The following is a 25,023-nucleotide window of genomic DNA, read 5'->3' on the forward strand; positions in this document are numbered from 1 at the left end:
TACGTTTGGTTGTTAAATTGATTAAGACGGTGCTTGTGAGCGTAGAGATCAATCTTGGATGGCACACTCATTTCTACTAGATGTGAACTTTACTCAAGCGGAGCGATTTTGGTTTTAGGTGCCAAGTAAAACATACGACGACAGTGTTATCTGCTGGTAACAAATGTACACGCAATAGAGCAAAATAAACCTATAAAACATTATGTAAAGACGTCTAACCATAAATGTGCGTCCATAATCATTTCTACATTAGGGCAAGACAAACTTTACGAGTTTGGGAATGACGCTTGGTACATTCATATTAGAAGGTTAACTTAGCAGTTGTACCAGAAATTAGTCGGGACATCTCTACTGGTTACAACTAAGGGTCCAACTTATGTTTTTGTTAAAAATAATATATCAATGGACAAACAATTAAACAAATTTTGGCTACTAGCTAGGGTCGGTCAACAGACCCTCCGGACCCTCTTAGATCCGCCCTAGGTTGACAAGTGTGCACAAAAATAAAAATAGGTACGAGAAGATTAACTTATTTGCGCATTTTATTGGTCAATACAAACATACCGTTGTTACCTCGTGCATGGCGGTATGGCACTATGATACCGGATTGGGTATGATCGCACGACACACCATCATATATGGCGTATTCGATACAGCACACTTAAATCAAAATACAATAATAATAACATTGACATGTGTACTTATATATAGTATATTTTGTACAACACACCTAAATAAAAAACACCATTGACATGTATACTTTTTACATTAGTTAATTATTTGTACAAGTGATAGTACCATTAGGGAGGTTACTACAAGAGGTTTGTGGTTCACAAGTACTAGTATCATTAAACATATACGAGCACGGGGTTTCTATCGGCGCACCACAACTCTCAAAGCAACTATCGATTAAACCAGTGACGTTTAAAACTTCAACGACACAATATACAACACATGCGACCGACTCACTATCTCCACAAGTATTGTTGCAAGGGTAAGAAGCAGTCTCACACTGCAAACCAGTTGTACGGTTTTCACACTTGTCAGCAACCGAATAATACAGTTTTCCTGCTTTCCAACCGACACCAAAACCACGTTGACCACCCGATCCAAACAACTTCCCTGCAACGGACTTTAAAAAGTTTTTCAAATAATGCTCTGCTATACTCTCCTCTAGCTTATAAGCAACTTGTTCGACTTTAGGCAAGTTTTTAACCAGACCCGCGACTATACCCGAAGGAAGCAATTCACGTCCCTTCTTTCTGCATGTTTCCGACACATGACATGTTAGAATAATTTTTTTATAAACGTGACGGAAAGGAATAATGAAAATGAACTAGATGTTGGTATACCGGTCGCTAAGGAAGTTATTCGCGGTGGAAAAACAAACAAGAATGTTAGTTAGTATGAGGAAGATAAGCAATAAATTCTTGGTGAAGTGATCCATTTTTGTGTTAGAAATGTGTCATGATATTTGTGTTTTATATAGACATATATATTTGAGTTACATATGAGGAAGGCTGCCTTTGTGTTCTCATATTGTGGAAAATGGATAATTGACTTTGACAAATTCAGTAAAAAATAGTAATAAACTTTGAAGTTTGAACATAACAAGGTTTTAACATTATATAAATGAAGTTGTATGACATATGTTAGTGACATTTGTAATTTAAATTTGTCTAAGGTACTTGGTTTGTACCCGTCTCATTGTAACAGTGTATTTACATGTATTCTGTTGGTATGAGTTAAGTTTGTTACGATACCGATACTAAATTGAAAAATTGACTTGTCAACGCAAAAACATCGAGAAGAAGGGGTGAGGGACTGATGGACGAGAATGAACTCAATCATTAGAGCTCTACAAGCCCTTTGCACGTGGCCTAACCACGTCTCTTTCTCTAGGCCGCTATATATGGTTAACACTACGTACATATGCTTAAGGCGAGGGGGAACAATACCCATTCCATGCGATACCAAAAATTCGATTAACAAGTGGGATGGTTATGGGCAGTTCAAGAGCCGAGCTGGGCTGGCCCGCTCCGTTTTCAAACCGAACTGATAATTTGAGCTCGAGCTCGACTCAATTAGGCTCTTTCTTCTTTTTCTTTTTTTTTTTATATAAAATTTTAATAGTTACGGTGTGTTGCAACGAGTAGTTGTCCAGTATTGGTTCGATTTGTTACCGTAAAAGTTTGTGATCAAAGTTGAAAGTCTGAATGGCTTTATTGTAAAAGTCTAAAACTTGTGTGGTCAAAGAGGAAATAAAAGTTTAAAGGTGAAACTTTGTGGCCAAAATTGAAAGACTAACAATTTTGTGTCAAAAGTATGGCGGAATAAGTTGTAAAGCTATAATTTTTTTTAAAGTCCAAGTTTTATAAAAAAACCAAAAGGAACCTCGAGCAAGAAGCAAAATGCCCAAAGTACAAAATGGAACACCTAAAATACACAACAAAGAACCACAACCACTCTTACAAACATAAAGTGAACGAAACCATGTTGCGGTTTTTCACCCATAAGAAGGAATAAACTTTCACTTCATCAGAAGAGTTACCACCATTATATAATGTAATAAAACACAACTTTCCTCTCGTGCATCAAGAATGTCATAAAAAAAGTTAATAAATATCGATTCGCTCTTGTTCCTCAATTAGCGTAGCCCGGATACTATTCTCATGACCCGTAATCCTAAAACCAAAAACTTCCTCACTTTTAAGTACAGTGACAAAATTTTCATTACCAAAATTAAGGAAACAAAGAGTATACATAAGTTGAAACTACAAAGTTTTTAATAATAAAGTTGAGTAGCTAATAAATATATGAATCACATATAAATTGAAACGACAAAATTTTCATTAATAAAGTTGAGTAGCTAATAAGTATATGAAGCTTTGGTTTAGAATAATAAACCAAAGATTGTTAATTACCTTTTAATAATATTTAAATTCTTGTTTAAATATACATATACTTGTCTAAGACGGCAATTATGCCAGGACTTGAAATTTCAAAGCATAATCTATACAAATACATTTATATTCTTTCCACAATCAAAGTTGAAGACCTAATAAAAAATATTTAATTTAATTTTCTTAAACCTTGATTGAAACATATAAAATTGATAAACATGTTATTATTAAAATAGAAAAAGATTTCTTTGCTATCAAGAAAAGCCCACTGATGATGACCGTGTCACGTGGCACCTCCAAATAAAGTCAAATCCATCTCTGTCGGCACACACTATCGTGTCCTGTTATAAAATAATTAACACCTTGAATAATATTCAAATATCCATGTAACTAACAAAGGTTAATTGATTAAACAGTAGCACAATAACTTTTCTTGTAAGAGATTATCGGTTCGAGTCTCATCATAAAGATTTTATTCCATGTTAAGCTAGTTTAGCTGAAAGAGTGTTTTTTTGCGTTAGGGTAATTCAGATATCATGTTATAAAAACCAATTATAGACGTAAGTATTACACTAGACGAGGGCCTGCGCGATGTAGCGGGTCTTTGAACGCGTAATCTATTAATCACGTAACAATTATGAGTGTTCATGGTTCGGTTTAAAATCTTGAAACCGTTTAAACTGGTCATTGGTTTGGTTTCCCGGCTGGGTTGTTTACTTTCAGTTGTTTTTTTACTTCCTTTATCCTTTCAAGTATCATATTTTGACTTAGTTGGAATTGATGATACGGTTATATTAATAATCATTTTAAGCAAATTTTAGTATCAAAGCTTAAACTCTTAAACCAAACCATAACCAGACCGTTAATAACAGTTTGGCTTCAATTTTTAATGGTTTAGTTTTCGTTTAAAACAATCAAAACCGGCATTGAACGCCCATACGTAACATATTAATTTTTTCAACTGAAAAAATTATAATAATAATATATACAAATTAAAGAGAATAAAATACTCGTTTTTATGGTGCAATATTTTTACAAAAATATTAACGTATGAAAAACTTATTGTTGTTTAAAAATCGTGGGTGAGAAGTTGGTTTAAAGTTGAAACTAAAAACATGATATGGATAAAGATGAGGGGGCAAACTTGTAAGTTGAGTGAATTGTGTTTAAAAGACAAGTTTACCCTTAATTACACATGTACTTTATACTTCAAGTGTTGTAAATTACTTAAAAATAGGTGTCTTAATTTGCCCTTATTTGATGTATTATATATAATATAGATAAGATAAAAACAATCAAACTTTAATACCGCAAGAATCCTATTGGTCTACTTTTTGACATCTAAGTGAACAATTTAGTTTTTCTTTTCTTTTATGCAAAATAAGTGTACTTTTATTTTTTTATGTTGTTTATTTTCTAGCTAACGTAATCGATATCTATCGAATTCTAGTCGACACGTCGTCTTAACGTTCGTGTTTTATCAACATTCGGGTTTCAACGCTCGAATTTTATAGATTTAACGAACGTATTCGATGCTACCAATTTCGTGTCGACTCATTGTCGTAGCGTTCGAGTTTTACAAACGCTTGGGGTTTTACCAACAACGCTCGGTCTTATTAACACTTGAGTTTTACAGGCCGAATAAATATTGTTTTAATTATTTTATTATATTATATTTGATTAAACAAATTTATTTTTTATGAATTTAATTCTGACAAAGAAAATCTAAGACAAGTTTACACAAAAAGTCTTATAATTTTCTTTTGCCCCAAAATCTTGGCTTAATTTACAAATCAACCCGTCGCCGCTTTTCCTCTCTACACACAAACTGTTACATACAAAGCTTTCTCTTGTACGGACTAATTCTGCCTTTGATTTGAAGATTGAAGAAGCTTCAAATAATAATATATTTATTGTTGCTGCTGCTTTTGAAATTTGATCGGAATGTCGTTCGTTGCCGGACTGGTGATCGGACTATTGGTCGGGATCGGACTTATAGTTTTGTTCGTCAAGTCGGAGAATGCGAGATCTACGCGTCGTTCTGCACTCGTAAGTTTTCAGTTAATTAATTTTGCTAGCTTCAGCGTAAGTTTTACGCACTATATGATATTATTATTATTATTATTATTATTATTATGTGTCTGTTTATCAACTGTTAAATTGTATGTAAAGAGGCATAACTGGAGGTGCTGACGTCATCGTTTTTTACCCTACTTAGTAGGGGTGGGGATGACCATAAACATAGTGAGACCGGTAAGACCCGACCCGGTTATTTACAAATGGGGTTGATTCCCGGGTCGGGTCTGACAATTTTCTCTTTGGGTTAGACCCGAACCGATCAGACCCAGTTATTTACAGTAGGGTCGGGTACCGGGTCCTGAGAATACCATTAGACGGGTCTCTTTGCATAAACTGGGTTAGCGAGACCCGAATTCGGTTTTTTTACAACAGGGTCAGTTCCCAGGTCCTAAGAATATCATTAAACGGGTCCGGGTGGGTTCTCACGGGTCTGACCATTTTCTCTTTGCATAAACCAGGTTAGCCCGGTTATTTACCATAGGGTCGGGTCATGAGAATACCATTAAACGGGTCAGTGGCATCCTTGAGAATTTACATGCCACGGCTGAGCCGGGAAATATGCTTCTTAAGCGTTAATGAACTAAATCAGTAAATTGAATTGATTTGATTTTATGAAGTTGCATTTGTGTAAGTTTGTAGTTTAATCTAGTTTAATCGAGCTTCGAATTAAGAGGTTAATTTTACTAGCTTCAGCGTAGGTTTTGTGCAATATGATGTGTGTTTAGATTTAGAAGTGTTGAATATTGTATGTAAAAGAGGCAATTGGAGGTGTTGACGTCATCATTTTACCCTAGTTAGTAATTGTATGATTGGCCTCTAAAATTAGATGTGTGTATGCTACATTTATGCCAAGAGCATCCACAACTCAGGGTTCGTGGATGCTCGTTTGTTGATTGTGGCATGGGACAAGTGAGGAGGTGGCAAACTAGGGTGTTGTGGGGGTCGTTTGTGGGTGGGGTTTGGCTGCTTGGGGCTTCAAACGAGCAGACGGACGGGAGTGGTGGGGCCTGGTGTCACATCACTCTCACATGTACATATATATTTGTTATTATATATATATATATACAAATTTAATATATATGGAGGTGTTGACGTCATCATTTTACCCTAATTAGTACTTGTATGAATGCCTGGTTGTATGATTAACCTCTAAAGATAGATGTAGCCATGCTAATATATATACACACAATGTGCGTATTGTCATATTCCTGAATTTGTGCCATAAAACATGTTGGAGGTGCTGAAATCATCATTCTCCACTAGATAGTAGTTGTATGATTGCGTGATTGTATGAGTAACCTAAAAGTTTAGATGTAGGTATGCAGTATGCTAAAGTTATGTTAAGATACACACATACACAATGTGCTATTACGTGCTAAAAAGCACACTTCAAGTGCCGTAGACCTCGCTAGGCGCTAGTTGGGCAGTGGGGTACTGGCTAGTGACTAATAGGGATTAATCGGATAGGAATTTTATATGTAACTTTTCAAATATATATGTACATACGAAGTTTTTTAGAATTTTATACATAATTTTTCAAACGTATTAATCAGTTTGGATTCGTAAGTGTAATTTATATTTATAAATTACTTCAAAGATTTTGACCAATTTTGACCGAAATCTGAACGATTTTGACTGAAATTTGACCGATGTTGAATGATTTGGGCCGGATTTGACCGACTACCGATTTGTTGGTCGATTAGATGAAATCGAATTGGCAGCATACCGATTAGCAATTACTCGTGACTAATCGCGATCCGCAACGTTTACAACACTCCTTCACATGTGTAATCTGTAATTATGTAATCTGTATATTTTGGATGGAATTAAATTTGTGTTAAATTATGTAATGTAGGCGACAACGATTGCGGCTTTTGCAAGAATGACGGTTGAAGATTCAAAAAAGTTGCTTGCTCCTGAATACTACCCGTCTTGGGTTGTTTTCTCACAGAGACAGAAGGTGAGTTTATTTATTTTCATGGTTATTTGTTTTCACTTCATGCTGAATATTTTTTTGTGGACTGATTTTGTTTTTTGTTTTTTATTTTAGTTGAACTGGCTTAATGCCCATCTTACAAAGATCTGGCCTTATGTTGACGAGGTCAGTTGATTGTCTTCACTATTCGGTGGTCAATTTATGCTTTTGTTGTGTAGTGTTCTTTTAATTTAAATAATCAGCTGTAAAATGACAGGGGAATAAGATATTAGTTTGGTTTAGACTGGCAATTCGTGTTGTTTTTGGGGGTTGGTGGGTTCATATAATCAAACCCGATTCAGTAATTTTGGTGGGTTAATATACAAACATGTTTGTTGTAAGGGTTGACCATGTCAACCTGTGAATGACCAGTATGTATTAGTATTGACTAGTGTCATTGATATCCATAACTTTAAACTACAAAAAGACAGAAAACTTATATAGTTATATAAGATTAAAAATAGAAACTAATATAAGTAATTTTGATTGTTTAAAGATGTATTTTGTAAACCAGTGGTAAAATCAGGGTATATAAGTAATTTTACTCTACCCTTTGATAACTACTCATTTTACCCCTAAACTTGGTTTTAAATGCGCGATGCGCTCCGATGTGTTTGTTATAATTGAAATACTAAACATTATTTATAGATTATAGTTTTAACTTTTTAGCTTTTAGACACTAAAATAATAAGAGTTTTAAATTAAATAAATTAAAAAAGAAGCTATAATGCCACCACAGAAGCTGAAGTTTTATGTATGGCCAAAATAAGTCTTTCATCTATGTGTACAAGCAGTCTATGCGTAAAGTACAGAAAGCTATAATACCACCAAAGAAGTCGAAGTTTTGTATAGCAAAAATAAGATGTGTACAAGCAGTCTATGGATGAGGTACAAGTAACCTATGTAGGAACTCACTTTAACTCAGAATCAGAAATGTGCGCATCAGACCGCATCATGCATTATGCAATTTAGAGCGCATCATCTTTGCATCATGGAATTGCAGCGTTTCGCTCCACCTGATGCGATCTCATCAGCGCATTGTGCATTATGCGCTCCTAACAACATTTTAAAACCAAGCTCCTTCACAATTACATTATCATAATTTATGAGCAACACATTATGGTTGTGTAATGACTGTGTAAATTGGATGTACATTTTTAATGGTGAATATTCAGAATCAGATAATAAAACTTGGTGCAATTTAGCGTACGAGTTTCTTTTGAAAACTGATTATTTGGCATGCTGCTTATTATGTGATTTTGGATTGTCTTCTTGTAGGCCGCATCTGAACTTATAAAGGCTAGTGTGGAGCCAACTCTTGAACAATATAGACCAATGGTGTTGTCTTCTCTGTCATTTTCCAAGTTTACCCTTGGCACAGTTGCGCCACAATTTACAGGTTAGGATAAATTATTTCATCAGCTATTACTATTATAAGATGATTTCATGCATATTTGAATTCTAATTGGTTATGTTTTTCTAGGTGTTTCTATAATTGAAGGTGGAGATGAAGGAATAACTATGGAACTAGAGATGAATTGGGATGGAAACCCGAGTATAATACTTGATATCAAGACACGACTTGGAGTTGGATTGCCTGTGCAGGTACAGTTTAATTATTTTCATTTATAATGTACATGCGTATGACAACTAATCCTTTAATTATTTTCTATAGGTGAAGAATATTGCATTTACTGGGGTTTTTAGGTTGATTTTTAAGCCTCTTGTTCCCGAGTTTCCTTGTTTTGGAGCTGTATCATTTTCTTTGAGACACAAGGTATACCCCTTTTCTTTTTTAATCTGTTAATTTAGTTATACATTCATTTTCTGTTTGATTTTTGTAGAAACAAATGGATTTTACACTGAAAGTAGTTGGTGGTGACATTTCTGCTATTCCTGGTGTTGCCGATGCCCTTGAGGTGTGAAAATATCTCTCTCTCTCTCTCTCTATATATATATATATAATATTCCATGTTTATTGTATGATGCTAATATCAGATGCATGGTTCGTTTATTTAATAAACGAACGAACATGAACACATGACTCGTTCATTCATTTATGTTTGTTAGTTTACGTTTGTTCAAGTTAATTCGTTTATGTTCGTTAATATATTCATTTATAATTGTTTGGCCCGTTACACCATTGTTTACTGTTTAGTTTTAATAACTTTTTGGACCAATACATTGTTTTCCACATAACTTTTAACTGGTTTTAGCTTGGTTATGCTCTTTAATATATGTTTTGTTATGTTCGTTCATTTACATTCGTGAAGTGTTCATTTATACTGTTAACAAACGGACATGAAAACAAACGAATACGAAGAAGAAAACCTGGTTGTTTAATTGTTCGTGTTTGATCATTTGTTCGGTTAAAGCTAAGCGAAAACATGCTCTTTTCGTTTGGTTCGTTTACATGTTTAAAATTTGCATGTTTCAACTGTATAACACGTATATGCGATTAGTAAAGGTTTTCTTCTTTATGCAGAGTACTATACGTGATGCTGTTGAGGATTCAATCACTTGGCCCGTTCGTAAAGTTATTCCGATTTTGCCTAGAGATTACAGGTACGTATGCAATCTTACATGTGGCTATTTTGACCCGTTTACTTATGAATGGGTTCACATGGGTTATGTGTTGGAGATATGTAGTCTTCAGCCCAGCCCATTAATGGTATAGCCGAAAATAGAGAAAAGCCATAGACGGGCCTGGCTAGCCCTGATAGCCCAAATCCAGTTTGTTAGTTTTTTTGTTTAGCAAGATTGACAAAGTGTTAAACCCTAATTAGCTAACCTATAAATATATCTCTTGTACTTGTAAATTATTATCACTCAATAAAGAATGACCCCAGTTGTCCCGTGTAGGTCAGTTTGACCGAACCACGCAAATCTCTCGTGTTCCTTTGTTCTTTGATAATTGTGTGTGTGTGTGTCTGTGTATGATTTGATACCTAACATTATGTTTCAGTTAACGAGTCAAATGAAAGATAGCTTGAAAGCAAACGGTTCAAATAGGTTAAGTGTCAAAAGTCCAAAATCTATACCAATACATAAACTTTTTATTCATTTTATTCAAAAAGTTCTCTTATTGAAAATTAAAAGTTAAAAATTACTTGCAAAAAGTGTTTTAGGTCAATCTACGCGACTAGGCCTGTAAACATACCGAATGAACAGGAACGAGGCATGTTCGTGTTCGTTCTTTTAACTTTAACCAAACACGATCGAACACGAACAATTAAATGAACGAGGTCTTCTTGTTCGTGTTCGTTCGTTAAGAATTGAGCGTGTTCTTATTAGTTTATGTTTGTTTGTTATCATTACAAATGGTTCACGAACGCAAACATAACTAAGCATATATGAAGTTATGAACATACCCGAGCGAACACACCAATCATAAGTAAGCGTGAACATCAATAAAAGTAAATTAAATTGTAACGAGTCTAAAAAGTTTAAATGAGTATAAACACACGTAAACAGACGGACTTAAACAAACATAAATGATATGTTAATGAATTTAGCCATTTGCCACCTGTAACCGAAGTTAACAAAATAGTTTATTAGTAGAAGAATAAAACAAATACATGCTTAGTTTATCTGATCAATATTTTTCTTTATCATTAGCGACCTTGAACTAAAGCCTGTGGGAACATTAGAGGTGAAACTCGTTCAAGCTCATGGTTTAACAAACAAAGACATTATTGGCAAATCCGACCCTTTTGCAGAACTATACATCCGTCCCTTGCGTAACCGAATGAAAACTAGTAAAGTTATTGTAAGTAAAAACTCTTCTCTCTTTTCTCAGATTTTGATTGTTTATTCGATCTTTAAAGTTTAAACAGTTATTAAACTTCGTTTTTGTTACTTTTTCTTCAGAACAACGACTTGAATCCGATTTGGAACGAGCATTTTGAGTTTATAGTTGAAGATGTTTCCACACAACACTTGACAGTTAAAATATATGATGATGAAGGGCTTCAAGCTGCTGAGCTTCTCGGGTGTGGTCAACTACAACTGAGTCAACTCGAGCCCGGAAAAGTCAAAGATGTTTGGATAAAACTGGTCAAAGATTTGGAACTGCAAAGAGATAATAAAGATCGTGGGAAAGTACGCAAATATCGATAGTTATCTATGTGATGGCATTTACATTATTTTCTTATTTTGATGATTTATTTTGTAAAGGTGCACTTGGAGCTGCTTTATTGCCCATACGGGATGGAAAACAGCTTCACGAACCCGTTTACATCTAACTTCACTATGACATCACTAGAAAAGGTTCTAAAAAGTGGTGAAACTGAAAACGGCGAATTGGTTAATAAAAAAAGAACAGTAATAATACGAGGAGTGCTTTCGGTTACTGTGATATCTGCTGAAGACTTACCGCCTACAGATCTTTTGGGAAAGGCTGATCCTTTTGTTGTACTTACTATGAAAAAAACCGGGATGAAAAACAGTACTCGTGTACTCTTTATTCCTTTAACGAGTTCATTTGTGATTATTGTTATATATTTATTTTAAGTGATTTATCATTATTTATTTGTAGGTTGTGAACGAGAATTTGAACCCGGTTTGGAATCAGACGTTCGACTTTGTAGTGGAGGATGGGTTGCATGATATGCTTGTTGTTGAAGTATATGACCATGATACATTCGGGAAGGTATATTTTTCTTCAGTCAAAAGATAATTTTATTCATAATGATCTATAGATGGCAAAATGGGCGGGTCGGTGGTTGGAAACATGTCAAAACTGGTATTTTTGTTGAGGGTTGGTTGATCGAAGTATAATCTATCTCATATGATTACAGAATATATTATTTCGATAATGGCTCGGCTTTTTGTATAAAAGGATTTAGGAGGTTTCATGCGTCGAATTTAGTAAATGAATGGGTCAAAATGTCACCTCTATAATGACTGTTAACGGCTTAACGTTCTTCCATGTGTTTGTTATTCTTCTATCATTATCAGAATTATTTTTTGTTTTTACCGTTGGATATGTTCGCATTTGGTTCAAAGTATAAAATCTTGTCAAAAAGGTATAAACTTGAAATATATTTACGATTTAGACCCGTTAGTATGGAGTAAAATATGTTTTATGGGCATGTGCCAAAAATAGCTTATTTAGCCACTTTATGATGGGAAGTATGTTAAAAAATCGGTTTCTTATATCGAAAAACCGTTAATATGCAGGATTACATGGGAAGATGCATTTTGACACTGACAAGGGTGATACTAGAAGGTGAATACAAAGACTGTTTTCCGCTCGATGGTGCTAAATCCGGGAAGCTCAATTTGAACCTCAAGTGGATGCCACAACCAATTTACCGAGATTCTTAGCATCGTTAACATCATCCCGACATCTGAACCGGTGATGGGTATACATGATGTAAATAATCTTTGTGAAATTGTTGTAAAAAACAAAGATTATCGGTTTAGACTTGGAAGATAATAAGGACATGCATTTTTCAAGTGGTAGGATTTTGGGATTATTATTATATTTTTTGTATCTTTTGTAGTTTTTTTTTACAAACCTTGAATCTAAACTCAACAATGAGCAATGAGAGAAAAAATTATCTTTTTCAATCTTACTATTCCACTCAGGGATTTAATCATTTTATTCCATTAAAAAGTAGTCCATCATTTTCACGGTTGATGCATTTGGAAGGCCAGGAACGAAGTCAACTTTCAACACACTTTGGCTAGTGTCTCAAACCTGTTTTGCCGGTGGAAAACGTAAAATCGTTAAGCTTTCTTGGTCATTTTTTAAAAATTGATTTGGAAGGACTGTAATTATCATTTTGTTGTTCAGTTTCTAGCGCCCTGTTAGTTGTTTTAATGAATTTCGCCGTTCCAAAAAAGAAAAAAAAATAGTGTTTACAACAATACAAAAGGCAAACGGGCAACAAGTTTTGCTGCTAGCCTTTTTGAATAGCAAAACTAAGTCAATTTAAAATAATATTCTAAGAACGTGAGTCATGACATTATCATTCATGCCTTGTTCACAACTGAGTAGCTCTACAGCCACAGGTGCTAGAAAACCAATAGTTCAAAAGTATCAAATGCGAAGGAAATAAACACGTGTATATCCTGCAAACTGTGTGAAAAACTCCAATAGTTTATTAGAAAATGATATACTGTCTCATTGTTTTATATGAATGCTTTCGTGATTTATAAACAGTATATCCTTCTTTATGGCATGCCACCTATTTTGTTGTACGGTATACGCGTTTTATCGTTTGTAGCTGTGGTAGAGGCGTATGCCTTTTGATGGGAGATCACAGGTTTAATCCTTAGTTATTGTGATAGTTTAAGAAAATTGTGTAATTTAAGAGCAGTATAGTTTGCTTTAAAAAATCTTATATAAAAATAAGAATGACTTGGTAACAAGCTCGATCTCTTGATTTTTTTAATGGAACACTGTTTCAAAAGTATCTATACCCAACTTACTAAAGAATAAATGAAAAGAAATAGAGTTTCTAAGAGCATCTACAATGGGATATGGAACCCTAGGTCTGGATCTACGTGGTGTATAGCGGACCAGATGGTTACAAACTTCCTTGTTGTGAAGCAAAGTTCGTGGACCAAGGTTTGTTCCTGAAAACTAGTGGTAGACGAGTAAGGCGGGACAACTCTTTCTCACATACACATATAGATTATTATATTCATACATTATATGTTATTTTAATGGGGTTGTTGTGGAATAATTGGAGATTTTTTAGAAAATGTTAGTATCTGATATAGAACTGACGTGACAGTTTGTGAAGGTTTGTTGTTGTTGAAGCTCTTTCTACGAAAGTTTTCATGATAAACAAACCAATCAATGATCATCAATTAAACAACATTCTTTTTACATTTTGTACAACTACAATCAAACTAAAATAACTTAATAAGTAGCACACAAATTCTTAAAGTCCTAAAACACCCTAATTAATCCACAACCTTTAAACTTACAATTTGCCACACACAAAAGCTTGTCACCAAGCTCAAAAAATGATAGCTAATTAATCAATCATATTCTACATATATATAACATGTACATCTTATTACTGAAACAAGTTTGTAAACGATGACGTTAATGAGTACGGCACGTCAGCGAGGGCCCCACGCTGACTAGCCAAGTCATGAATGTCCCTTATGATGTCGAAAACAGCCTCCGGTTGAGCCAACTTGAGACTGTTTTGAGACATTTTCTTGAGCTCATCTGAGTTGGTGGTGAACCATCCCGCCACTGTTCGGGCTGTTTCTTTTGGGCTTCGGATGAACACGCCCGCGCCATTGTCCACCACGTATGGGACGTTTCCTTTTTCCTGTTGACCCAAAATAATAATAATAATAATAATAATAATAATAAAATTAGTCATTTAGTTATACTTTTTTTCTATAACGTGTTGAGTGGGTCAAACGGGTCAAGTGAGTCAAATGCGTCAAAATAAAGCAAGTCTGTTGGTTAAAATGGAACGGGTTGAATGGGTGAGGTAAGTCAAATGGGTCAAATGAGTCAACTGAGTCAAAACAAAACAAGTCTGTTAGTTAAACTAGAAACGGGTTAAACGGTTCAAGTGAGTCAAACAGGTTGAAATGGAAACGGGTTGAGTCAAACGGGTCAAGTGAGTCAAAATAAAGCAACACATTTCTGTTATACTTTTCTTCTAACGGGTTGAACAAGTCAAGTGAGTCAAACAGGTTGAAATGGAAAGAGTTGAGTCAAATAGGTGAAGTGAGTCAAAAGTCAAAACAGGTTAAAATGGATACGGGTTGAGTTAAACGGGTCAAATGAGTCAAACAGGTTGAAATGGATACGAGCTGAGTCAAACATGGTCAAGTGAGTCAAACAGGATGAAATGGATACGGGTTGATTCAAACAGGTCATGTGAGTCAAACGGGCCAAATGAGCCAAACAGGTTGAAATGGATATGGGTTGAGTCAAACAGGTCAAGTGAGTAAAATATGTTGAAATGGATACAAGTTAAGTCAAACGGGTCAAGTGAGTCAAACAGGTTGAAATGGATACGGGTTGAGCCAAACGGGTCAAGTGAGACACAATAACGCAAGTCTGTTGGATAAAATGGAAATGGGTTTAACAGTCGAGCGAGTCAAACGGGGTCAAGTAGGATGGAAACGAATTGAAAGGGTCAAGTGACTCACACGGGTCAAAAATCATCCAAAGTCGTTTTATTTCAATTTTACATTATCATTGTGACAATACAGTCTTTTTAAGTTTTAACCATATTGAAAACATTAATTATCTGTTAAGTTTTAAGAGAAACTGTTTTGACTCGTTACCCAACCCACCAGACTCGCCCATAATAAAACTCTTACAACATTTAAAAGTGGAATTTACATACTTGTCCTGGAATATAGTCATTGAGGATGATAGGAAGCCCTCTGATCAACGCCTCGGCAATCGTGCCCGGCCCCGCCTACAAAATCCAATCAAAATTAATTATAGAAAATCTTTTAAGATTAAAATCCAAGACAAACTGAAAAGTTGCAAATTCTTAAGGAGCACTTTTTGCATAACTAATATTCCAAAAAATCATTTTTTTAAATATCATACCTTTGTAATAATGCAGTCACAAGCACCCATCCATTTCTGCATCTGTGTCTCAAATCCTCTAACCTATGATAAACAAAAAAAAACAAAGTTTATTTATTTATTTATTATTATTATTATTAATATTATTATTATTTTTGTTTTCAAACCAAGATAATAGAGGTGCCAAAAAAGTGGGTCGGGTAACGGGTCAAAATTTTATTTGAAGAAAACTATGTATAATCACAAAATTTATACTATTTAAATAATACTACGATTTTTTTAATAAAATGAGTTTTTATGGTTTAAAATATTTATTTTGGCAATTTTATAATTGAACCATTACAAACAAGTTTAACTCGAATCGACTCGTTCATTTGTGAGCGGGTCAAAATGGTAAACTCTAGCAAAATTTAAATCTTCTCTACCTTAACAGGAATTTGCCACTCTAAAGACTGGAGTGAAGAAGCCAAAGCTTTGTTTCGGCCACATATAACTACCATTTGTCCCAACGGTTTCCCATTTTCATTATCGAATAAAGATTCTGCAAGGGCCTTTGCGGTTTTCTTCACCGGGCCCATTCCTTCACCACCTCCCATTAACAAGACTGCAGGCAATACCGGGTCGAGTTCTAGCTCTACTCGTAAGTCATCCTGTAAAATCCCCAAATTACCCTCAAGAAAACCAGAACTACCCAAGAAATAGAAAGAGGGGCTAGTTGCATAAATAAATGTGCAAACGAGCCAAGCTGAGCTGAGACCGAGCTTGACTAGGTACGAGACCGTTTATTATTTATATACATTTTTTATTACCTTCTATAAATATTTTTACCATATTTCTTTATAAATATTATTTAGTTATTTTTATCATAACTTTATATCTAATAAATATTATATAAATGTATATTTAATATGTTTAATAAAACTAATAGGCTTGCGAGCCAGATCGAGCTTGTTAACTGAACCACGACTTGTTTTATACAAGCTTATTTTTAGGCTTGGGCTTGTTTAAGCTCAGTTCGTTTCTAGCTTTTAGCGAGTTGATCTCAAGTAGCTGATGAGCAGCTTAACTCTTTTACAACCCTACAAATATGTAATCGAGTTTTGTCAAATTTTATTTTATTTTATTTTATTATTTCTTTTATAACCTCAAGAACTTGTCACCAGAAGATTCACGGGCCCCTCCAATACTCTGCTAACCAATGGGTCCAGTTTCATACTTTTCGTTAATGTGTTGGTAACTTTGACCATGTTGACTTTTTTGGCGTGTCGTCTATTTGAAGCATAGAATATTAACCCTACTAAACTAAAGGAAAAGTGGTAACCTTGTTGAGGACTGCACGCGCAAACGAGGGTCGAATGGGCAAACCGAAAACTCGTACTTGGTTGGGTTCAAGGCGGTCTAGTAAAGCCCTCTTTGACACCTCTTCTGAAGGGCAATAACATCTTTTGACGCCCGGGTGAAACCTAGTAACATAATTTTTTTTTTTTAACATTTTAAGGTGTATCCAATACTGTAATGAGGTCTAATATAGTAAGGGCAAAAATGTCTTTTACCATGTCCGGTGGCATGTATTAAGATCTGTTATAACTGTCACAAAGATAACTTTCTTTTGTAATCCTTGCCATTTAAGTACCCATAATGGTATGTGTTGCATTAGCGGATGAACACTTATGATAATATCCGGTTTATACTCCATTAAACCCGCCTCAACCTCCCTACATATAAAGAGATCAAACTTATATAACAAAATTTCCAACATACATGATATTTCAATAAAAAAATTTTTTATAAAAAATAATGTGTTACTATAATTACAATTATGCATGTGAATACACCTTGACCAAATTCACTCGTTTGACCCGTTTGACCCATTTGACCACATTTAACCGTTTGACCCATTTGACCATTTGACCCATTTGACCAAATTAACCCGTTATCATAAACTCACAGGATACGAAAAATGATGTTTAAGATTACTTAAGCATTGTTAAATTTAAGGAAAGAATTATGGGATTTGGTTGAATATGTACTTGGCATAGAAGGCCGCAATGGCAGCAAGATAAACACCATGTATCCATCTTGGAGAAGTGCCATGAAACGCGACACTCCAAAGCTGCACGTGTTTAACCATGAACTTGTATTGATTTTCCATGTCGTTTAATGGCCAGCCCGTGTACTCCTTCCAAACATCCTTAACAAATATCTACAAAAACCGAGCATATATGCAAGTGAGTGTGCTTACTAGAAATCTATTACTTATACCTCATGTGTCGTGTTCATGTCGAATTCTGTGTCGACCAGTAATAACTAGTGAGTTAGTAACAGGTTAGACAATTATATACCATGACACAAGTGAGACCTTTTTGTTATTAGTGTCCTTTAAGGCTTTAATTGCTTTTGTTTCTTTAGATTTATATATTTAGCTCTTAGAGTTGATGAAAGAGTTTATAAGGACATTTTTATTTCACTTTTATAAGTTAACAGCCACAAAAAAAATTAAAAACCAAAATATTTAACTTTAAATCTCAACACTTTTCTTCTCTAAAATCTAACATTAAGCTTTTAAACAAATTAACATGTCAAACCACTTATTTAACATGTCGTATTTGGGTTAACTTATTTAATAAACGGGGTTGCGTCAGCCAACCCAAAACATGTTTTTTTCTCCGTATCGCGTCAAAAATTGTTAAATATGGCCTTAATTTAATTCATAAACTAAAAACTGGTAATTTATCATGAACATCACATGACCATTATGCAAATTTCAACCCTAAACATTGGATCAAAACTTAACTAAAATATGTGCAAAAATGTATATGAAATGCAAGAAAGATGTACCTACCCTATATTCATCACCATATTCCATCTTGAATGCATCCCGAATCGCCTCAGCTGATGCGCGGTGTCCACCGCCAGTATCACTCATCAAAATAAGCACATTCTTGGTTCTATCAGCTCCAAGCTGGACCATTTCCATGGTGTCATCTTCATCATGAATCTCATATCTTATTCTTTTCTGCCTGTTACTACTACCACCAAAACCATACACTCCCACCCTTTCAAACACTGTCTTTAATGAACTTTTCTGTGATGCCACTGTAACCACCATCTTCCACTACCAACTATAGATACATACAAATATATGTATCTATCTTTTTTTTCAAGATTTCAAGAAACCCTTTTCAAAGGTTGAAGATTTCAACTTTTTAAGACATACCCATGACAAAAAGATTGAATTTTTTTTATCCTTAATTAATTTGATTTCTTAAAAATAAAGGTTAATTTCAAGAAACACTTCAAAGGTTTCAAATTTTAACTTTTTAAGACAAACCCATGAACCAAAAGTTAAAAAGATTGAATTTTTATTTGATTTAACCAATTGGGTTTCTTGAAATATAAGGCTAATTTCAAGAAAACAACTCTGTGATAAATTTTTAGTCAAGAATTCAAAAACCCTTTAAAGGTGTTAGATTTCAAGACAAACCCAGAAACAAAAACATAAAAATACCAACTTTAATTCAACCAATTGGGTTTCTTGAAATAAACATTAATTTCAAGAAACAGCTATATGTATCAAATTTTAGTCAAGAATTCAAAAACCCTTCAAAGGTTTTAGATTTCAAGACAAACCCAGAAACAAAAACATAAAAAATACCAACTTTAATTCAACCAAATGGGTTTCTTGAAATAAAAGGTTAATTCAAGAAAGAAGCAACAAAGACATGTTTGAATATCAATAAATGTTACTTTCAAGAAAATAACAAAAACCCACTTGACAAAACCTTTAAAGAACTTAACCCACCGGGAAAAAATGAAGCTTTCCGGCAATGAAAATAATATATGTGACCAAACCAAGACAAAGTACAAGAAAATGAGTCTTAAGTTTTGTGTTAAAAGTATAGAAGGAGTACAACGAATTATATGCTGGAATGATACCATTTATTGTTGTTGAAATAAACTGTTGTTATTGGTGGAATGTTCCATAGTTTAGATTCGGATCTTTTGTAATACTATTTGTTTTTTTTTTCTTTTTTTTTTTTCTAGTTGCAATTGTTTAATAGTTTAAGGTTTTTTTAAATTGTTTTAATAATAATGGAATCGAATCTTTTGAATGAATATGAATCATAGTGTGTGTGACACAAACTATGTGATCAATAATTTAGATTTGGGAAGTTAGGTATTAGGTCCTTCAAGTTTGTGTGTGTTTGAAATTTGGCAAAAAATTTTATATTCTTAGCAGGTTTGATAGATTTCTAACATATGTAGTTATAGCTGTTTTGAAATGATTTAATGTAATCATTTCTGGGTAAATGGACTAAATTAACATCAAACTAAAATTATAGCGTATATCAATGCAGGTTGGAAGGCATATAGTACACATTTGTTCGAGACTATTGTAATTTTAGACATTGACGAACATGAGAGTTCAAGTGGTACCTAGGGGTCGCATATCCTTGGTGGTACTATAGGAGACACGACCCATGCAAATATCATTTGGATACTTAGATTGAAAGTCAAGGACAAATTTATCAGATAATTTGTTGGAAAGCCATTGGAAGTTTATTCGAATTTGCATAACTGATGAAAAGTCACATGAAAATGATATATTGTAAGAATTGATTATTAGTAGTGAGTTTTTAGATCATTAGTGGCAACCAACATCAGAAGTAACTTGATCCATTGGTGACTAATAGCATCATTAGTAAGTTGCTATTTATTGGTGGCGATTAGCATAGGTAGTAGCATGTATGAGTGGGAGCTCTGAGAAGTAGTAATAGTTTTCGTCGATGACTTATCACCGAGGATTTTCCATTGATCTAACTATCTAAATACCGGTCATTATAACCGTCAACTTACATACTCTTTATGAAGAGTTTCAATGTTTCAATCTAATCATAGTTATGTTCCCGTCTACAAAGGAAATTTTTGGTCTATTTAGCTCATGAAATTAGAAATTCATTTTTTTATATGTTTATATAGAAAATGCATTCGTGTTTTTACGGATTTTTATATTTTATCCGATTAAGATATTATATACTCTGAAATATTTCAATGAGATGGTGAGATTATACTATAGAAACTACTTAGCTATATTGGGAAATACGACACTTACAATCTATGTGTCGATTTAATTACATATTAACATATTAGGCATAAATAAACGGACCAGTTTTAAATAAACTGGAAAAAACAGTGAGAAAGGCCATGCTTGCCTCCTTTTTCACTCATTGTCCAATTTTTGGGATCAAAATGATTAGTTGATCATGTAATCACGAAAACTACAAATTCAATCACCAGTCAAGTTTTACAATCAGATCAAAATGGTTGAGCAAAAGTCACTATCGATGTATTGCTTTTAACTAGAAGAATATTTGATAAGCAGTAATATACTAGTTTTTCTACCGCCTTTAAAAGAAGGTAATATACTAGTTAACTATGTTGGTACAAGTGGCCTTCTAGTCTAAAATGACATAAGGAATTGGGTGTGATGGTCGATGCTTCAGATCTTTATGATCTCATGTTTGAAACCTGCCTTACGTAGATTTTTCTATAGTGGCGAGTTTCTTTCCTGATGATGTTCATAGGTGAGTCAAGCATTGAGTGTCAAAATCAGCATGCACAGTTTATATCCGGTCTAAGAAAAACTCACTCAGATGTTGAGGAGTTCCAAACAGTTAAGAAAAGCTAAAAACTAAATTGTTTATGTGTTTGCATTAAGTTTTTCTATTTTTAGAAAGTAGTAATGATAGAACTTAGTTAAAGTTGTTAATTGAGGATGCCATGATTGTTAGTAAATGATTGACACATTCTTTTATAAATTAATGCATGTGCATAAAAGCATAATCACTTACATCTTTTTTCTTGTAATCATCATGTGTTATGGTTTATACTTATACAAACACCAATATAAAAATACATAAAAAGGTGTAACTTAACTTTTGTCAAGTTTTCTTTTGAATTTATGGTCTTGTTCACGATCTAGAATATACATTAAAAAGTGGCATGCGTTTTGTAATTTTGAAAAGAATTCTAACAAATCATGAATATAGCAAAAGATAGTGAGCTAGGTTATATAGCTTCAAACAGATGTGCGTAAGGCCATTCGTTATGGTTAGCATCGCCGGCGTTATACCCTCCACGTCGGAAGCCGCCGTCATGTTTTCATACCCCCCCCTCCCCCGAGCCAACTCTAGAGAAATTAAACTCAAGCTAGGACTTTAGGTATTCACTTGAATATGAGCTCTAATTTATATCGAAGTTAGACAAAAAAAACATACTAAATAATGAAAATGACCATTAAGTTATTTGGAATGACAAACATATTCGTGATTAGTTATTTTGCTTTGTAATAATGAAACTCGAAAGAAGACTCCGAATTCTCGTTTCATTTCAAGCCTCCTAAAGGGCTGGGTCAGCGCTGGTTACTGCACACCATAACGTTGTGGTATAACACCTAAAAACGCCAGAACAGAGGGGTGTTTAATGTCCAATAACGCCGGCGAACCTGCAACAGTGATGCCTTGTTGGATGTTAATGTCGGTAGAGGGATTCTCCCATAACACTTAGCCTAATAAATGGTGAAAAAATAATAAGTAAATAATGAAACTTTAAGATTTTCATGACTTGGGCTTCCAGAAATGATTATTTTTCTTAATATATGCATTGAAATGAGCATTTTTATATCTGTAAATATATTACAATTTAAAATTTTACCAGATACAATAAAGAAGAAAAGCCTGGTTAAATCAAATAAGAAGTTTTACATTTATAGACGTAAATTGTAGATTACAAGAACCTAATTTAAAGTATGAACAATTTGGAGGGGCAGAATAGCAAAAATACCTTCCAGGTTGGTTGCCAACTGTTAAAGTGGGTCCCAGGTACTACTAATTATGACAGGTTTAATGGCACAATATGGCCACTTGAGGTGGCAAAAAGTCAAGTTGTTAAGATTATTCATACGTAATTGGACCGCAAATATCTTTCATAATTAACTAGTTTTCGTACCCCGTGCTATGACGGGCCGCTTCAGAACTGTTTATGAACCATTTGCGTTACGATAGTGAGTCGACGCGAATTCGACCAATATCATACGTTCATTACGGTAAAAGCAATGTTAGTAAACCGGAAGTGTAAAACCTAAGAAAAAGTTCTTCAAATTAATAAACAAATAAAATATTTAAAACGATGTTTAATCGGCCGGTAAAACCCGGACGTTGGTAAAACCCGACTGTTGTCGGTGTCGGACATTGGGGTGGTGAATCGATAAAACCCATACGTTGGTAAACCCCGAGCGTTGTTGGTCGTGGGCGTTGCGGCGGTGAATTGACGCTAATTCGGTCGGTTATAGTTACGTTCATTACGGGTACCCGAACTAAAACAAACATGCCGGTAAAACCCGAGCGTTGTCGGTCCTAAATGATGAGAAGACGCGAATAACTGTTTAATTATTAATACAAAGCAAAAAGAAAAAAAAAGAAAAAAATAAAAATTATGTAGCCCAACCAAAGCATGCCAAGTGCCCCAATCGTTGTCCAACGTCGCCAAACTTCTAATTTATTATATATAATAATAATTAATGTTTGTTTGAGTTTATAAATTATTTTTTAACCTCGTTTTATATTGTTAGGATGACAATGAGACGATACGAGTTCTGAACAAACGTTTGTAACCTTAGCTCCATGCATGTTTCTAAAATCGACACTTCAATACCCGTCAGATATCATGTATGCCCACTAGTTTCTTTGGGCTATCGAAGCATGTGGGGCAGTAGGATTGATCGAGAAAGATCTCTTGTGGTTATTATAAGATGGTGGCTGGATCTGTATATGTTTGGTAAAGAGAATAACCTTCTGCTTTGAGAATAATCAAAAACGAAATGTTTGCACCCTCTAATTTTTTTTATATGCAAATATTGTATTTTCATAACAAAATTAGATAAATAAAGAAATCCAAGTCATTGCCATGTAATTTCCATATGAGATGTCAAGTCATCATAATTAAGTGGAGTTCATGATTTGTTATACTGAGATTGTTAGGCTATGCGTAGTGGAGGGGCTACAAAATGGGTGTTTTGCGTCATGTGTCGCTCAGTCAACAAATAGTGAGTTTTTGTTTTTCGGGTGTAATGGTGTTGTAGCCTAATATATATATATATATATATATATATATATATATATCACACTCACACCATATTATAATAATAAAATCAAAAGGGAGAAGAGGCGGTAAATAGTTGCCCCCCATCGCCCCCACATTTCGTCGGGGGGGGGGGGGTCGCTCTAGTCGCCCAAATTAAATTCGCCCACCACGGGTGGCCTTATCGGTAACAAATTTGACAATTAAGATTGCTACCGATTAGATTTTTAGTAGGGATTAATAATTACTCAATGGTTAGTTAATAGTCTGGATTACTAAACTCCAATTTTCATTATTTTTAGGCTAAAACTTGTTTAAACTCTATTCGATCTTTTAGCGAGATTATTTCGAGTAACTCATTAACAACTTTGCTTGCTTACACCTTATATATTAATCGATGTTCTGGTCTTCCTTTTGGTTAATTGTACCATCAACTACTGAATGTGGGGAAATTTTAAAACTTCTCACGTTACCTAAAACATTTTAGTAATTGTCACATGGTTCTAAACTAATATAAGTTTTAACGCTATTAAAGTAATTTAATTATATTGTCAATAACAAATTTATAAATATACATTTACGGGAGAGTTTCAGCATTGTCAGGTGTACACTGTGCAACTATTTTTGTAACTTGATATCATTGGACCCCGTTTTCACATATACTTCTTCCTCAGTTGTTTAACACACGTGTCCCACTGCTGCCTTTTGTTACTGCTTCATACTTGACCTTATATCATGTGAAACATGCTATATAAGTTTGATGTATTTGCTAGCTATATCAATATGACCATGCTACTATTAAGTTTCAGGGATTTGATGTTAATATTAATTTCAACATAAGTGATTATCAAGAATATGTTTAATAAGTATGCCAATAGTTATCGAAATATTATTTCATTTAAAGCCTCAAACTAAAGTGTTTAATGTTTATGATGCTATGACTATTGTGTAGATATGTTGCATGAGCTTTGAGAACATGCAGATTCCATTGACATGGACAATGGTGAGACAAAGTTAATTGCACAAACAGTTAGTTCTGCAATTGCCTATGAACTTGGTATCTATGTACCTACAATGATGATGAAACAAAATCAACTTCTCTTACATAAATTCTACGGGACTATCAAAGGTGTTTCTTTTTATGTTTATCCAAACCCCTTTTCTTATATCAATACACGCCAAAGCTACAAATAATCCAAAAAATCAATAGTTGGTCATGTATGTTATTGTGCTTAACTTCAACTTTGATTAAGCATAATAAGCCCAGGATTATAGCATTTCGTCTTGCCAATGATTAAAAACAGAAGATTGCCTCTGAAATCAAACACGTGCCTTTCTCCGGCGGTGCATCGTCCAACAGGTGAACTTATTGCGGCAACTCATGATAATTATTTAATTTT

General features: G+C 34.1%; 2 protein-coding genes across 3 annotated transcripts; one reads left to right on the top strand and one right to left on the bottom strand.

The window, feature by feature from the left end:
- Nucleotides 1–4,800: 4,800 nt before the first annotated feature.
- Nucleotides 4,801–12,448, top strand: LOC143554996 (synaptotagmin-5-like). Its single transcript, XM_077044638.1, has 13 exons — nucleotides 4,801–4,952; nucleotides 6,838–6,942; nucleotides 7,033–7,083; nucleotides 8,236–8,356; nucleotides 8,441–8,562; nucleotides 8,633–8,734; nucleotides 8,802–8,876; nucleotides 9,443–9,522; nucleotides 10,576–10,726; nucleotides 10,828–11,058; nucleotides 11,134–11,412; nucleotides 11,495–11,608; nucleotides 12,139–12,448. Exons 1-13 carry the CDS (start codon nucleotides 4,848–4,850, stop codon nucleotides 12,283–12,285), a joined length of 1,683 nt encoding a protein of 560 aa, XP_076900753.1. The 5' UTR covers nucleotides 4,801–4,847; the 3' UTR covers nucleotides 12,286–12,448.
- A 1,382-nt stretch (nucleotides 12,449–13,830) lies between these two features.
- Nucleotides 13,831–18,701, bottom strand: LOC143554997 (monogalactosyldiacylglycerol synthase 2, chloroplastic-like). Of its 2 annotated transcripts, none has more exons than XM_077044639.1 (8): nucleotides 18,327–18,701; nucleotides 17,515–17,687; nucleotides 17,038–17,199; nucleotides 16,806–16,947; nucleotides 15,910–16,134; nucleotides 15,506–15,568; nucleotides 15,294–15,368; nucleotides 13,831–14,255 (listed from the first exon to the last, which is right to left on the bottom strand). In XM_077044639.1, exons 1-8 carry the CDS (start codon nucleotides 18,591–18,593, stop codon nucleotides 13,992–13,994), a joined length of 1,371 nt encoding a protein of 456 aa, XP_076900754.1. In that variant the 5' UTR covers nucleotides 18,594–18,701; the 3' UTR covers nucleotides 13,831–13,991. The 2 variants fall into 2 exon arrangements, with proteins under 2 accessions (XP_076900754.1, XP_076900755.1); XM_077044640.1 differs by having other exon boundaries at nucleotides 13,833–14,255; nucleotides 18,323–18,429.
- Between the last annotated feature and the right edge of the window lie 6,322 nt (nucleotides 18,702–25,023).

This window comes from Bidens hawaiensis, unplaced genomic scaffold, assembly GCF_021521415.1.
Source record: "Bidens hawaiensis isolate Kalapana, Puna unplaced genomic scaffold, B.hawaiensis_p1.1 tig00017942_1, whole genome shotgun sequence".
Lineage (NCBI taxonomy): Eukaryota > Viridiplantae > Streptophyta > Magnoliopsida > Asterales > Asteraceae > Bidens > Bidens hawaiensis.